Source organism: Ipomoea triloba, chromosome 1, assembly GCF_003576645.1.
Source record: "Ipomoea triloba cultivar NCNSP0323 chromosome 1, ASM357664v1".
Taxonomy (NCBI): domain Eukaryota; kingdom Viridiplantae; phylum Streptophyta; class Magnoliopsida; order Solanales; family Convolvulaceae; genus Ipomoea; species Ipomoea triloba.
Window position 1 is genome coordinate 13,174,488 of NC_044916.1, and position 17,746 is coordinate 13,192,233.

The following is a 17,746-nucleotide window of genomic DNA, read 5'->3' on the forward strand; positions in this document are numbered from 1 at the left end:
ATTTTGTCCTAAGTGACTTTTTGTACTCTATTTAGTCCTCGACTTTAATGTTTTTACACACTTTAGCCCTCTGTTAAGAATTTCGTTAGTTGACTGTTAATAACAAGGTTAACATAGTAATTTCATTTTCTTTTATTTTTTATCAGATGATTATTAATTATTTTTCCTAACTTCTCTCCCTCTTTTCAGTCCTCTATCGATACAATTCTCCCCTCCCATTCCCTCAAATAAGAGTCCGATAAATTGGTAAATCTTATCTACTCAAATCAAGAATGGCAATAAGTCTCATCCTTAGAGTTGTACTAATTTATGCTGGTGGAAATCGTAGCAGATGAAGAAAGTCGACAAGATTTCGCAGGAATCCGGCAACGATTTCGAGTTATTTTCCTGGAAATTTCTTCGGCGTCACGGGCTCATTTATTGGGAACAACGAACACATGGTTCTTGCTAGACATTGCTTTCTACAGCCAACAGCTTTTCCTGAAAGATATATTCAAAGCAATAGGATGAATTCCCAATCCAGAGACGATGAACGCCATTGAAGAAGTTTTTAGGATCGCCAAAGACCAAACGCTGATCGCCGTTTGCAGCACCGTGCCGGGGTACTGGTTCACAGTGAAGCTAATTGACAAAATCGGCCGATTCGCCATCCAATTAATGGGATTCATCTTCATAACAATGTCCATGTTCGCGTTACCCATTCCTTACGATCACTGGACGCATAAAGAGAACATGATTGGGTTTGTGATAATGTACTCCCTAACGTTCTTCTTCGCCAACTTCGGGCCAAGCGCCACGACTTTCGTCGTTCTGGCGGAGATTTTCCCCAGGGGAGGGGGAATTATATCGGTAGAAAACTGAGAAGAGGGAGAGAAATTAGGAAAGATAATTAATAATTGATCTGATAAAAAATAAAAAGGAAATGAAATTACCATGTTAACCTTATTATTAACAGCTAACCAACAGAATTCTTAACAAAGGACTAAAGTGTGTAAAACCATTAAAGTCGAGGACTAAATAGAGTACAAAGGACTAAATTGAGTAAAACCACTATAGTCAAGGACTATATTGGGTATTAACTCAAAAATAAATAAAAAATTAATTAGTCAACTTTTAATTACAAAAATGTCACCGCGTCACTTTACGCGTCCGGTGTTTTAACTTTAAACCCAAATTGTCTTATATTTATGGTCATTTTTGTACTAGTGACAGTTACCGTCGTTAATGGTCAGAGAGTCAACCGGTTGCCTTCACTTGTCGGAGAGCTCTTCATCCAATCTCTGCTTCAATAAGAGGGTACAATTGTTAGGTGAAATCTAGAAATTAGCTTTACTGCACAATTCTTCCTAGAAATTGAACCAAATTAAATTTGTAGCAAACGGGAAATTAAATTAGCGAATCCAACAAATATACTACCGACTACGGATTAAGATACACCTCAGTATGAAATGCTTATACAAAAATGTAATGCATGTGTTTTTTAATTTACATTTGCGTTAAACAGTTAGGATTTCGTAAATATTAAAATCAGGCAATTTGTATCATAGAATATAAATTTAATTTCGTGACAAACATAGTATGCAAGTTACCTTTTATGCAAGATTCAATCTATAAATTGAAAGGAACTGCTACGATCTACACATCTTAGATGGGTATTAAAAAGAATTGAGAGAAACTATGTTGTGGGCACGGGAATCAAAAATTGTTTACTGGAATATTTTAGAATAATTAGTTTTATAAATTAATTAGGAAGATTTTCCTAAAATTATTTTATATTTTGTTTTTAGAATTATATTAATTTTCATAAACACAATAAAGACACACCTATAAATAAATAAATAAATAAATAAATAAATAAATAAATAAATAAACAAATAAATAAATAAATAAATAAATATATATATATATATAGAAATAATTTCAGGTGCGGCCGTGCTCTCCCGTGCGGCCGTGTGGTCACACACCACTCAATGTTACGAAATACACCACTCAATATTAAGAAAAACACACCACAATGAAACACACCACAATATTAAGAAACACACCACAGTGTATATTTGTGTGGTGTGTTTCTTAACATTGAGTGGTGTATTTTGTAACATTGAGTGGTGTGAACCGCACGGCCACACGGGAGAGCACGGCCGCACCTGATCATGACTCTATATATATATATATATATATATATATATATATAAAGACATTATAATAAATTGATCCATATAACCTAAAATATAACCCTTAACCAAACAAAGTAATATTATATTCCACAATCTAAATCAAACACATCAGGTAATCTTACATTTCCAAAATCTCATACTACCTTCCTGGAGGTAATCCTATCACCTGGGATAATCCAAGATTCCGTGAACCAAACGCCCCATTATGATAATATTTCATCTCAATTATTAAATAGACAGAAGAATCTAGAGACATAAAACTTGTCTGTGGGCTAAAGTTTTACTCAATTAGATCCAACTGAAATTTTATGATAAAACAATTATCAAATGAGTTGAAAAATCAATTGATATAAGACTTGCTTGCAAGCTAAAGTTTTAATCAACGAGATTCATTACAACTATTATGATAAAACTTTTCTTAATCCTTGTGGGTAAATTAAGAAATATGATCTAACGTTTGCATCATAAAATTAAACTTTATGATAGAGATGAAATTATTTACAAATAATCATTAACTAAATAAATTTATTTGTTTCCATAATAACTGATAAAACTACTAAACTACATTCCGATACATAACTGCCTGTGGGCTAAATTATGATCATAGTCTAGTATTTAATCCTAATTAATCATACAAATATAACGAAATTGCTTGTGGGCTAAATTCCATCATATTAAATACAATTAATCACAAATGATATGTCTAAAACTTTATGTGATCAACATAAATCGCTCAATATATAATTTTAACTGACTTAAGGATGCTATGGCTACTCCACAACCAAATTAAAATTATAAGATCACTACACAATTATCAATTCATTGCCTAACCTTTATGTGATTCAAACTTGAGAGAAATCAGTAAATTAAAGATGCTATGTCTATGCTTTAATGAACTGAAATCAAATCACATTGGCAAGGAATGAAATTAAATTTTCTTTTAACAAACAGATTATACTAGATCGTGATGGGAAAATCCAAATATATGATATTTACGGAGACTAGTGGCACAAGATGTTCTTAAGTCATAGCCATAAAACTAGTATGCCTCCCAAATTCATATGCACTCAATGTATAACTGTTTGGGGGTATAAACCTAAAATTGTAGGGTATACACCAAAATTGCATGGGTCACCTATGATTAAAGCTTAGATGGGTGAACTAAATCAATGGACCAAATGTGCTTAAATTCAGGCACTACCGTAACTAAAGTTTATGCATAAGTCCAACTTAATTAGGAACTAATATAATTCCATCCTAAATTTATGCATTGCTAAAGGCATAATAAAAAAAAATATTTTGCATAACAAAATATTATACGTTGGACAAATTAATATGCATAAAATTAGGCATTTACCTCATATATTCTAAACAAATCGCATAACTTAAGACAATTTTTAATATGAGCTTCCAAAGCATAAACTTAATATTCAAACTCTAATGAGTCCAAACCAAAGAGACCCAAATTTTTGAATAGTAAAGTAATAAATATATTCATGAAATTTCAAACTTGCCCATTAAAATCTTTTAATACATAAAGATCAAATTTATGAGAAATAGACCTAATTTACAAATTTCAACAATATCTAACCAGAATATATATTGTCATTTGTAAATCAAAATCTCACAAAACCTAATTGCATAATTAATCCTAATATTATGCACTTAATGTGATCAAATTCATGAAACAATTTAAAGAGTATGAACGAACTATAAAGTACGAATTTACACTAAATATTCATTATTCATACTTAACCAAATATGAGAATAACGAACTAAAATCATAATTCAAAGAACATAAAAAATTATGGAATTAGTAGCAATAGCTAGTTGCCTTAGCAAATATGTTTTTTTCTTTCAAAATTACTAAATTGATTCTCCATAACCTAATTAATAATATTATTATCATTAATGGCAAATTGCAAATAATTCAAAACGAAATAGCCATAATAATATTATCACATTAAATAGGAGACTAAATATGGAAAAACAATAGTTAAAACCACTAACTATAGAAACATTCTTGGATATAATTTTGAAACTTAATAAAATTTAAAATCCGAAAAATGCTAAGAATATAATAATAACCAAAATATTTATTTAACTGAAACATTGTCATATAAACTTAATTGGAAATAATTCAGGGTTTATAACTGAATACCATATTAATATTAATGGTTTCATTAATTAAAATATTTTATGGTAATAATCAACATTATAACCACCATTAATATTTAACAATGACAACCAAATTATGGTAAGACACCTTCTTAATATTTCCATATTTGTAAAGATAACATATGTGACTAGTCCAAATTAGCGATTAACTTAAGGCTTGGTTAGGATTTTTAATACACATAATAGAGAGAGAGAGAGTAACCGAAGTACATAATATTACCAAAACTGAATGGTGGAAACGAAATGGGTACGGTTTGGGTAATGTTTATCCACCCTTAATGACAAAACTACCAAGCTATATGGCGATGCATAATCCCAGTGGGCAAATTATGATCATAGTTTAGTATTTTATCCTAATTAACCCTTTAAATATAACAAAATTGCATGTGGGTTAAATTTCGTCATATAATGCAGAGTTAACTACATGGTTTCTTGCATAAACTTAATCTGATTAATCCTTAATATGTAATTTCTGTAAATTTAAGATGCTTAGCTACTCTTTAATTGACCAAAACTGAACATAATCACAATGGCAAGGGTATTTAAAGCCTAATCAAACAAATTAAACCAAAACATAATACACAATCCTTAGATATACTCCCAGGAAAGTTGGTTGGTGCTAAGACTCCATTAAAAACCAACTCCTTAGATAGAGTAGCGTCGCAAGGCGACTAGTAGCAATATGGTGGTTTGAGCCAGCAAGGCGTGAAAGCCAAGGCTAGGGAACTAGTATTCCTCCGCAAGAAACTTCCCTAAATCATGTGTTCTCATATTTGAAGTAAAATCGTTTGGTTGGTCTATATAAATGTAGATTCATCTAAGGATAAGGCTTTAAATAGCGTAGTACTATGAAGAGTTTTATGTACTTTATGTGCTTTGAAATCCTCCAAAAGAAGTAAGAATGAAGTATTGACTTAAAGGCACTAAATTCACCTAAAAGCTACTAAATCATGCATAATAAGCAATTAATTCAGTCCTAAAAGGCTTTAAATTCAATCTTAATGAACATGCTTTTCTAAAGACATAATTATAACAATCAAATAATATAATCAGTGCAATAAAAAAACATGTATAGCATGCTCAGATTATGCATATTACGAACTCAAACTCCACAATTAAATATTTAAATTGTAACACTGAATACAATTTAAACCGAATATTCATTATTAAAATTAAAATTCAAAAAAATTAAAACTTAATAATTTGTTCAAAATTGAATAATAATTTAATTATGAATTTAATACTACAATGAAGGAAAAACTAAAGGACATTAATATTCCAAAACAAGTAATTACCATACATTTACCATTGTCAAAATAATATACAATATTAATTAAGGTAATATTAATATGGCAATATTAAACCAAATAATTACCATTTACCAAAATCACTATGTATAATATTACTATATATTTACCATTTTCCAAAAATTATTTATAATATTAATCAAGGTTATTAAATAAGGCAAACAAATATATGGTAAATATAGAAAAAAAAGGAAATTGCAAATTTTGGTAATGAATGTACCAGTACGTACGTTCTCCGTCTTCTTCCAACGTCACCAAACTAGTGCAACCGCTGTCGTTAACCAGGGAAGAAGGGGAGAAGCCGCCGGTTCACCAAGTTGCAGCGGTTACGTTGTCGACTAGAACTTGAGGAGCCGCAACAGCAAACGCCGCTGGCATCTACTGGAGGAGAGAAGGAAGCAGGTACGGCGCTGGGGAGCCGCAACAGCTTCTCTACAGTGCCAAACGCCCTCAGCCACGACCTCAACTGGAGCTTGAAGAACAGTGACAACCCATCGCCGGAAAAACGAAGCAGTCGCGGGGAAAACAAAGTAGTCGGCTAGCCTCGCCTGTTGTGTCGTCGATGAAACCATGTAGCGTCGTCGTCGCCTGAAGCTCGCTGTCGATAACCGGTGACCAAATCCGTTGATGCTCCGTCTTCCTCGCAAACTTGGCTCAATAGACAACGGCGACGGAGGGAAACAAGGTATTTTTTTTTTTAACTCGATCACCGGAAAAGAAAAAAAATAATTTCGCGATTAAAAAAATGAAATTAGAATTTCTTAATTCCAAAATTAATTCAGCAGTCCAAATATTAAACTTCAACAGTCCAAAAAAATCATATACAAAACTTAAACTTCAACAGTCCAAAAAAATCATATACAAAACTTAATATATATGAAATTAATGTTGATTTTTAGGCAATACAATCAACCAGACAGAGATTAATAAAGGCTCTTGATACCAAATGTAAGATCATAAATATAGTCTAATCATACATAATGAATCTACGAGAAACTTAACTCGTAGTAGTGGAAGCATAAGTCGTGTTGATCTCCAGCCATAGTTGATACCTTGTTGTGTTGCCTCTTGAACTGTAGATCTGCAGGGTGTTAGTCGTTTTGTCTCACACTTACCTCAGAACCCTAGATCACGATACTTTTGAGTAGTATGAGTGCCATAACTATAGGTCCTATATGATTGTCTGTCCTGCATCCCATCAATGCAAGCTTTATATAGGCATAATGGTGCATTGGACAAAACCTAGATGATGTCCAATCCAACCTATAAATTAAATGGGTCTAGTCTACTCGCACCACATTATTAAGGCCCACAATATATAATATATTTATATTAGAGAAATGTCTTACACGCTATCCGCCAAAACTCAAAAACAACCATTTACCCAACCTAAATTAAACCTACAAATTGATCACACCAAACCTAATAAATCATTCTTAAAAAAATCCTTTTTAAATTAGAGTGTGAAGAGAATATCGGGCCAACCAGGTTCGCATCAAATTAAGCCATACATACGACCATACATTCTTTCGCTTCACGAGAATAATTGTTGAGCTGTGATATATGGTGGACTATTCGAGCTAAAATGCTTTGAACTTGCGAAACAGAAAGCGTAGAGATGGGGAAGTTGCTGGAAATGGATGGATTGTTTGAAGAGTGAACACAGAGATGGAAAAGGGGTTGACCGGCCTTCTTATATTATTATTATTATTATTATTATTATTATGTTGTAATTTTTAAATTTTAAAGTAATAATAATAATATTATTATTATTAGTAAGAGTATTGTTGTCCAAATGTGTTAATAATATTATTAGTATTAATGTGTTAATAAAATACTATTATTTTATTAGTGTCAATTAGTGTATCATGTTCAAATTTCAAAGAAGACCATTCTCTTTAATGTTGTCATATGCAATGGCAATTAGCAAGAGTCAAGGTCAAACACTTACACATGTTAGGTCACTTTTAAGAAGTCAGTATTTGTTCATTGCCAATTGTATGTTGCTGCTTCCATAGTGGGAAATTCAAATGGGTTGAAAATATTAATATGTAATGACTACTTCAACTACCAACGTATGTAGTGTACCATGAAGTGTTCAATGTATAACTAACATGTAATTTAAGTTTATTCCAATATTTAGTGAAATCATGTAATTAGTTAAGATACTTAAATGTCTTTTTCCCTAAACAACTACTGTTTAATTGTCTAATGATTTATTTAATTACTATAGTATTAAAAACAATTGTTATAAAATGTATCCGTACATCGCACTGAACAATAATAGTATGTTTAGTTCCTTCTCTATGGATCAATTTAATTTATAAACATCTCCATCTATTATACTAGTGACTACACAAATTCGCGGAAACTTCTTCAAAATCATTAATACAAATGATTTTAAAATGAATATATCGCTAAATAAACCTAACTTCAATGATGTTGGTGAAGAACCCCTAAGCCTTCTCCCAAATATTATGTAACTTTTTATTACTTAAAAAGTTTTATTAAACGGCAAAACATAACTTAGAAATGTCAAGAACCAGGGCTACATGCATGCACCAAAGATGGAAAACAGAAGACTACATTTCGAGAAAAACTTATCATTGAAGAACTTTCAAACAACTGGGATTCAATCATGTAGCCGAACAACCTATAATAGGGGAATGACATAGAATCAAATTGCAATAAAAATCTTATGATCACAACGGATCCTAGTTCCCGAAGAACTTAAAATGATAGAGCTTCACAAATCAATAGACCTTTCAACAGTAGAGATGGAAAAGAGTTAAATTAATAGATCTTATAGTGAGATGAGCCAATAAAGCTTATTATCTGTTAGAAGCTAAGATGTGAATTTTTGGCAAACTTAACTAAAAAGCTTTAATTTGATAAAGAAAGTGGTTGGTAGAGCTTAAGGGTTTGAAAGAAAAGAGGTTTCAAAAGATGTATTCATTAAACCTGGTGGATGAGTTACGTTGAGGCTAGGATACTAGAGCATGATTATCAGCCCATGCCAGCCTCGTAGTGTGGAGCTGTGGGATGGTATCTTGGCTGTCTGACAAGCTTCCAATCTTTATCTTTTTTTGCTGTTTGCATCAAAGTTACCAGGGGATTAATGGAGATTCTGAAATTAGATTAATTATTTGCAAATAGTGTTAGAATATATATATACAATCTCAAAACAAGTGGAAATGGAGATTTTGAAATTAGATTTGGCAAGTTTATGATTTTTTGTTGTACACTTTTTGTGTATTTTTTGTAAAATAAAAAAATTTTATTCACCCCTCCTAGACATTTACTTGTCATCAGAACTAATTTTTTTCAACCTACCTACCTAACTTTCTTCCTATAGATACTCTACCCAGAAATATTTGTGTTTCCTTATTAAATGCATTGATCAATATTTGTGAGGTCACCATTATTCTTGTATTTGTAGGCCATAGAAATTATTCAAAGATATCCGTTCTTTTAGGATACATACATTCCTATAAATACCCTATAACCCAATGCCAATGGTCATTATATTGCATCTCTGCAGAAAGACTACATTTTTCCATTTCCTCTTACTTTTCCTTTTTATTGCATCTGATCTGCAAATCACAATAAAAAGGAAATGGAGTTTTCTTTTCTGCAGGTCTCTATTGCCATAATTGCCTTAGCCGCCATTGCCCAGCCATCTTTTGGACAGGTCGCCTGTGATTCTGATTGCATTAAAGGGTTTATTGCTGCACATAACGCGGCCCGAGAAACGGTCGGCGCTCCACCGGTTGAGTGGAACACCACCTTAGCAGACTTCGCTGAATCCTATGCCACCAAGAGGTCTGCTGACTGTGCGGCACAGCACTCACAAGGGCCATATGGAGAAAACATCGCAATGGCTTCTGCCGAATTGTCTCCGGCGGATTCCGTGAAGTTGTGGATGGATGAGAAGAAATACTATGACCAGGCGTCGAATTCTTGCACCGGCGGAGAGTGCCACCATTATACGCAGGTGGTTTGGCGTGACACCACGAGTATTGGCTGTGCTAGGGCTACGTGCAAAACTGGTTGGATGTTTGTCACCTGCAACTATTACCCTCCAGGCAACTATGTGGGCGAACGTCCATATTAAAAATAATTTTTTTTCTTGTTGATTAGTATGATCTTGTGAAATGCAGACAATGCATTATAAAAAAAATATATAAATATTTAAAAACTACAATATTAGCACTAATGTACTATCATGAAACAACTACTGTTTCATGCATGGATGTTGGTTGAATTCAATTTTGAACTTTTTCTTTTACTTCTGGCTAGCTATACTTTATTTATTTCTGAGTCCATTGATATCCATTTTTTCTTTTTTTTCTTTTTGGTTCTGCCTTATAAGATTTCCCTGAGTGAACTCATAGGAATAAATTGATTTTGATTAACCAACACCAACCAGTTGCGAGTTCTTAACACGAAAAAATAATGAGTGAAAATGAGACAAATTTTAGATGATTTTTTCTTTTTTTTTTTTATTGTTATAATTTCTTTTTTATTGTTATAATAAATATAAGTAGCGCTATACGGACTCGAACTGTAGACCTTCTCGGTAAAACAGATCAAATTTCTTATTATCAAAATGATCTTAACTCTAAACATTTTATAGCCCGGAGCAAAATAGTCCCTATATTTAAAAAACTAAAATTTAAATTTAGTAATACTAAAAAAAATGATAATATATATCAAATAACATGAAATAAGATTACAAAATTTTCAACCATCAAATGAAACTACAAAAATGAGGTGACAAACACATGATGACATGTATAAATCTTGTTTCATGAGAATGGTAGGAATATACCAATTTTTTTATAGATATGCAAAGTAACTCAATAGCCCCCTCGGTTTGGGAAACAGGTTGAGCAAATGTTGGGGCCCTGTTGGGGGCAAGTGAGTGACTTCCCTGGTGGAAGTAATAACGAATGATATGGTCATGAAAATTGAGAGGTTTTATGAGTATTCATTATTCACCTAAAAAGAGGATGAGAGGCAATTTCTGAATAAACATTTATTTTCCTTCTCTTTTACTAGGTTGATATAATCAAAATATCTCTTCGATTTCATTATTGATAGGAGGCACTAAAAATACACATACCCTATAGGTGCAATTGTTATACCATGGACCAAGGTTCAACTTGCATTGTGGATTCTGGTCTAGGATTAAACCTACCCTAAAAAACATGGGCTTCGAAATTGGCCTAAGACCGAATCTAGGCACGACCTAGGCCAATAACTGTTCCAGGCACGGAGCGTGCCCAAACTTTGGCCTAAATGAGTTTTAATTAAGAAGAGTTGGTGCATGCATGGCAAATTGGCAACAATAATATTGTTTCAAAATTATGCATCCCATAGTTTTAAAGTTATGCACCATAAAGTTTTAAATTATGCATCATAATATTTAAGTTATGCACTTAAAGATTCAAAATTATGCACTTGTATGCTTAACGTTATGCACTTGAAGGTTCAAAGTTATGCATCCGTAGAATCATTGTTATGCAGCCGCAGGTTCAAAGTTATGCACACTAAGACAACAAAGTTATGCACCTAATGATTAAAATTTATGCACTCATAGGCTAAACTCTATGCACCCCAAGGTCCAAAGTTATACATTTTAAAGTTATGCACCCAATGGTCTAAAGTTATGCACATTAAGTTCTAAGTTATGCACTTGAAGAAGGAAAATGATGTACTTGAAGAGGGAAATAATGCACTCATCTTTTGAGAATGCACTACCAGGGAAACTATGCATTCGAAGAGACAAAATATGCACTCGAAGAAGGAAAATAATGCACCCAATAAAAAAAATGAACTTTCACAAAATTATCATATTGTCATCGTATTTTTTTTAGAAAAAACCTTTTTCTTCATTCTAGACGCTTGATCTGTGATGTGTAAAGTGGTGTAGTGAATTTGTGGGTTAATTATATCGTTCTCAAGGGATTGGGTTTTATGGCATGTACTTGTATAGCAATTAAATTCTTAGGCATTAAGATGAATAAATTTAACAAGAATCCAAGCAATCATATATGAGTTGATATGTAACAAGCTATAACAGGTTCATCAAGAATTAAAAGCAATATTACAATTGGTATAAACTCTGATAATTAAAGATAGGACTCGAATTAAGGAGAATTATCTTATAGATGCAATAACAAGATTTGGGGAAAACAATTAATTTAAGAGTTCAATGAATTGCACAAAAGAATCTTTAATCTAAATTTCATTTTCATGAACTAAAGATAAAGATTAGAACAATGATTTGCTCCACTTTCGTGACATATCAATTCCTAGTTCTTAGAGGACATAAGCAATTTAAAACCACAATGTTCTTTACTTTCGTAAATTAAATTGGGTGCATGCAAAGAGTAGCTTGATTTCAACATATAACTTCCATTATAAAATGAAATCATCCAAAGGCAAGTTAACAAATGTTACGTACCATTTACTAACAAGATTTCAATTAAATCTATGCATACTTCAATAAACTCTTGAATTAAAGCCTTCCCCTTTATGAAATATTCATGAACTTCGCATCAATAAAGATAATCCTACCCTAATTCAAGTCCTTAATGCAACTACTCACAATTCATAATGGAATACAACAAACTAACAATATTTAAATTCATAAGCATGATAAATAAATTGTAAAGAGATAAAGGGAACAAGAAAACTTATGGATTGAAGACCAAACTCTTGGAGTTTCCTCCTACACTCTTGCTTGAAGAAAAACACAACACTAAAACTAAAATATGAAAGCTAGAATAAGAGGAATAGAAGGAATTGGTGAGGAATGGTGTTTTCTCCTGCAAGGAAGACCTCTATTTATACTTGTTCATGAGGAGGCAAAGCATGATGGGTATTGGTTGGCAAATTGCAAAAGTGAGGTGCCCACAACATGGTGTATAATGCACATGATTTGTGAAGGCACATGGAGTCCATGTTCTACCAGATCTGGAGTTTATGGCCCTAATCATAGCTGTAGATCTTTAAATCTTCTTTCCAATGCCATTTGAATCATCCCATTTGGATATTCCTATAATCAGATATGACCAAAATACCGAGCAGTGGTCAGATTAGGATAAAATCTGGAACTTCGACTTCAAGGCTGCTTTTGACCATTTTTCGGTCAGAATTACAAATTTCGTATCTCTGGAAAAGTTGTAGCCCTTGAAGTCTTCTTTCTAATGGTTCAAGAATCATCCATCTTCTCACTTTTGTTCTTGTCCCTTCATGATTCTTTACATCTTCATGATTTTCCTGATATTTCCACAAGCAATTAAAAACATTAGGATGACTAATTAAAGATGATTATTACAAATCAAACTTAGGTTTTCTCTAAATCACCCAATTAAATGCAATATGACCTAATTTTCTTTACTTTATTCCAAATAAGGTGATTGTTGCAAACATTAATCAAAGTAAAGAAAATTAAGGTTATATTGAACACAATTTATACATTCTAGTGGACAAATAAGGTTAAATATGGGGATTAAATATGATCAAATATGCACTTATCAACTCCCCCACACTTAAACTTTTGTTTGTCCTCAAACAAAAACAGACAATAAATTGCAAATCATGGCATCGAAATTGTCGAAACTCCCTCATTGCACAACCTATCAAACCACATATCCAACTTGCTATAAAACAACTTACTACAAGAATCACCTTAGCTTGGTTCACGAGTTCCATTCCCAAGCCAATAACCAAGTACCAAAACCATTAAAGTGCGTGAGAATCTAGTGTGCACAAATGCTAAGTTGAGATTATGCAAAACTTGGCTTTTAATGAGATCCCATAGGCTTGCCCTTCTTACTCCCACTAGATTGATCATTGAAATGCATGAAATGATCAAATAGGTCTTTTATTAGGCTTATAATGGGGCTAAGGGTGTATGGCTAACAAAGAAGGGGTAAAGAAAATAAACAAAAGAGAGAATTTCACACTTATTCACAATTTGGTCTAGAAGAGATAGGGAAACTATGAATAAAGGAGAAATTTATAATTTAGAACAAGCAACACTCTAATGTAGTGGGGTTGAGTATAACCTTCAAAAATAAAATTCACACTTTTATTCCAATTCTCTTTTTTTTTTCTTTTTTTTTTCTTTTTTTTTTCGTCATTCATTTTTTTTATATATATATATATATATTTTTTTTTTCGTTTTTCTGAACATCATCTTTTTCATTTTCTTGATTTTTCAAATTAACCAACAAACTTATTGTCAAGACCCCCATACTTTGACAAAATTATCAAGAGGATTGCTAACAACCTAGCTTCATTAAAGATCTCTTCCATGAAAAAAAGAATAAATGCTCTATTCTCTCAGAGGTGGAGGAAAACATTTTGGCTAAGGTTAAGGGTTAAATGACAAGGGTTAATACAATAAAAACAAACACAATGAATGATTTAAGTGCTTAGCACTTATTGAACAAAAACAAGGCTCAACGGGGACAACTAGGGGTAAACTCATGTGTAAAAGGTAGGCTTAAAGGCTTGGGCTAAACAAAAATGGCCTAAATCATTTCAAAACATGCAAATCTTAGATTTCACTAGGAGAGTAATGAGGCAAGTTCTAGCAAAACAACCATTACCGGAATCTCACATAAGCCTTCACTAGCAGTGCACAACACACTAGATCAAGAATTGATTCAATTATTAAGTGGCTAACAAGGCTATTGGCAAGAGAATAGATCAATCATGTAACCCCTTGGCTCATCAATCACAAGTTGAGTTGCAACAAGTTCCACCAAAACAAACCACAAACCAACAAAGAGGGAGCGATCTCAACTTCTAGCAAAGAAAAGCAATTTATTCACACAAAAAGCACATGAGTTATTCAAGCAAAAATTTTGAAAATTACCTCAATTTTTGTCCTCTCCCCCACACTTAAAAATTTACATCGCCCTCGATGTATAATGCAAATAGGATTTGACAAGATTGAGTGCACACAAAACTAGAAGAAAAAAAAAAACTCCAAATATAATTGATAAAACATATGAAATGCAAATGGAGAAAGATTGTACTCCCTTATGATTCTCGTGCAGCAACAAGAGTAGAGAAGTCCACTAGTTCTACACATCTTTTAGCCTTCCTGTTAAAAATAAGTGAAGTTTAAAACATTTCATCTTCCCACGGAACACGAGATGAATTGGCAAAGGAAGTAGAGTGAGCAAGATTTATCAATTGTTGATATCTTTTCTTTTTAGAAGAAGATTCCCCCAGTGTTTGAGTTTCTAAGCCTAACTCATTGTTGGGGTTTGCTAACATCTGCTCACTTTCGTGTTCTAGCTCAATCACCTTCTCCCCTTGGTCAAAATCTTTCTTAAACTTGCTCAACAGTCGATCCATGTACTGTAATTTCCTATGTGGCCATTGATTGATTCCCAACTCGGTGCATATTTTCTTCAGCTTGTCTTTTCCTATGTGTAATTCCCTTGCCGCCTGGACAACTGGTAAGTGGAAGAACTTTGAAATCATTTCAATGCTCCAAGATTTTTCAGAGGTGCTCTTCTTATCCACAATGGTTATGACTGGGTTGGATGCTTCTTCTATAATTTCCTCAGTTGCAACCTCATTGATTTCTTTTACTTTTGGTACCTCATCCTTGAAATTCCAGATAGAATCAAATTCTTGGCCAAAACTGCGAATGTGTTCATCGCTCGAGGATCTTGAAGCTTCACCTACGGGAGCCAAAGTGCATTCCTCATACTGATAATCCCAGAGGGAGTTCTCAGTAATGGAATGGTTATACTGGTAAGGAGGAGGAGTAGAAATTTCCAGGTTATCCTCCAACCTTAAGAATTTTTTCTGCGGCCATTCGGAAATCCCTAACTCCCTGCACCTAAGCTTTTTCGAAAATATCCTTTTCTCCTCTTTTTCTTTCCTCTGAAATGCTACCTCCCTTGAAGGTTCAATTTCAGCAACAACCTCAGCTCTAACAGTTGGTTGATTGAGTTCATGAAACTCATTCTCAAAATCATAGAGAGGAGTTAGATTCATCTCATCCCAAATTGAGGTATCATCAAAATCAGAACAATAAATGAATTGAGAATAAAAAGAGGATGAAGCATGATTCGTCATTTGATTAGAAAGATTAAATAGCAAGGAATCACATCAATGAAGAAGAATGAGAAAGTAAGCAGAGGTTGGGGAAAAACAACAAGCTAAGTCAAGAATTCTTATCAGAAGAAAGAAAAGACAATTTTAAAGGATAAAGAACAGGACATACTAACCTGAGAGCTGAACACCAATCTCGATTTCCGGGGCTTGCTGAGCACTAACGAATGGCTTTTGTAAAAAGAGCGATAGTACAATGTCTGCCATTATTGAAACTAGAAAAATTAAATCAACAAATTAAAAATCACATCAAATAAAATCTTGGGTTGCCTCCCAAGAAGCGCTTGTGAGCTCGACCCCTGATTCTTTATTCATATATGGGCTGGAAGAGGTCCCAAACTGCCTTGGCCTCGTTCCTCTCTGCTTCCTGCTCCTTGAATGCCTCATTAAACAGTTTCAATCTTTGCCCATTAACCACAAATGTTTTTCCCTCCTTGTTGGAAATTGCAACTGCTCCTGAGGGAAAATGCTCTTCCACTTGAAATGGTCCTGACCACCTTGATTTTAATTTACCTGGGAACAACTTGAGTCTTGAGTTGTAGAGTAGAACTTGGTCTCCAGGTTCAAAGTATCTCCTCAAAATCCTTTTATCATGAAAATACTTGGTCCTCTCTTTGTAGATCCTAGCATTCTCATAGGCATCCATCCGGAATTCTTCAAGCTCATTCAAACACATCAACCTCTTTTCTCTTGCCAAATCCTCATTCAGATTCAATCTTGCCACTGCCCAATATGCCTTGTGTTCATACTCAACCAGCAAATGACATGATTTTCCAAAGACGAGTTTGAATGGTGAGACACCAATAGGGGTCTTGTAGGCAGTTCTCAGAGCCCATAGTGCATCATCTAGCTTTAAAGACCAATCTTTTCTTGTTGGACTCACTACCTTTTCAAGGATTGACTTGATCTCCCTATTTGCCAACTCGACTTGTCCGCAAGTTTGAGAATGGTATGGCGTAGAAAGTCGGTGATGAATGCCATACTTGAGAAGAATCCTTTCCAAGAGTTTGTTACAAAAATGCTTGCCATTGTCAGTGATGAAGGCTCTTGGCATTCCAAACCTGGAAAAAATGTTATTCTTAACAAATTTCAACACTGTCTTTGAATCATTCCTTGGGGTTGCAACAGCTTCCACCCATTTAGACACATAATCCACAGCTACAAGGATATACTCATTCCCAAATGACCTTGGAAATGGACCCATGAAGTCCATTCCCCATACATCAAAGAGTTCCACTTCGAGTATACCTTTCTGAGGCATTTCATGTTTCCTATTGATAGTGCCAGTCCTTTGACAATTGTTGCACTTGCTCACAAATTCCCTTGCAGTAGCAAACAAGGTAGGCCAAAATAGTCCAGATTGTAGGACTTTTAGAGCTGTGCGATCGGCACTCATGTGTCCACCATAAGGAGAGGAATGGCAATGGCTCAAGACACTTATGAATTCCTCTTCTGGTATGCATCTTCTTATAATCCCATCTGCACATCTTTTGAACAACAGTGGCTCATCCCAAAAGTAATTGTGACACCCCAACCTTACACAAGCTGAGATAGATAAAAACTCAACACAACAGCTGACTATCTCAACCAACAACAGAACATAGCGGAAGCGAATTTAAAACCTAAGGGCGTCATGCCACATCTAGGTAAGATAACACGGCCTAGATGCATAGGCTAACCATAAAAACTGAACTGTATAAACGATAATCCTTAAGTCAAGTCTCAAAACATCCAAACACTAGTCAAGAGTTTATAAAGAAATCTCAAATGGCTCACAGGCCAAAGCATAAATCTAAAAACATAACCACTATCTAAGCCTCCTCATACGGGTGTATCTCTATCGCGCTCACGCATAGACTTTAAGGCAAACCTGGAAAACACACAAAGAACCATTAGCAAAAGACTGCTAAGTAACCACCATTCACACCCGCAAGG

At 33.8% G+C, this 17,746-nt stretch overlaps 1 protein-coding gene and 1 pseudogene across 1 annotated transcript; both read left to right on the plus strand.

Moving 5' to 3' along the window:
- The first annotated feature begins 331 nt into the window (after positions 1-331).
- Positions 332-861, plus strand: LOC116033865 (annotated as a pseudogene).
- Positions 862-9,199: 8,338 nt separating this feature from the next.
- On the plus strand, positions 9,200-9,950 carry LOC116000810 (basic form of pathogenesis-related protein 1-like). Its single transcript, XM_031240650.1, has one exon. The coding sequence runs from the start codon at positions 9,279-9,281 to the stop codon at positions 9,774-9,776; it is 498 nt and encodes a 165-aa protein (XP_031096510.1). The 5' UTR covers positions 9,200-9,278; the 3' UTR covers positions 9,777-9,950.
- Positions 9,951-17,746: the final 7,796 nt, after the last annotated feature.

Coding starts and splice junctions, on each gene's coding strand:
- LOC116000810 (XM_031240650.1), top strand. CDS start 9,279: ATGGAGTTTTCTTTTCTGCAGGTCTCTATTGCCATAATTGCCTTAGCC.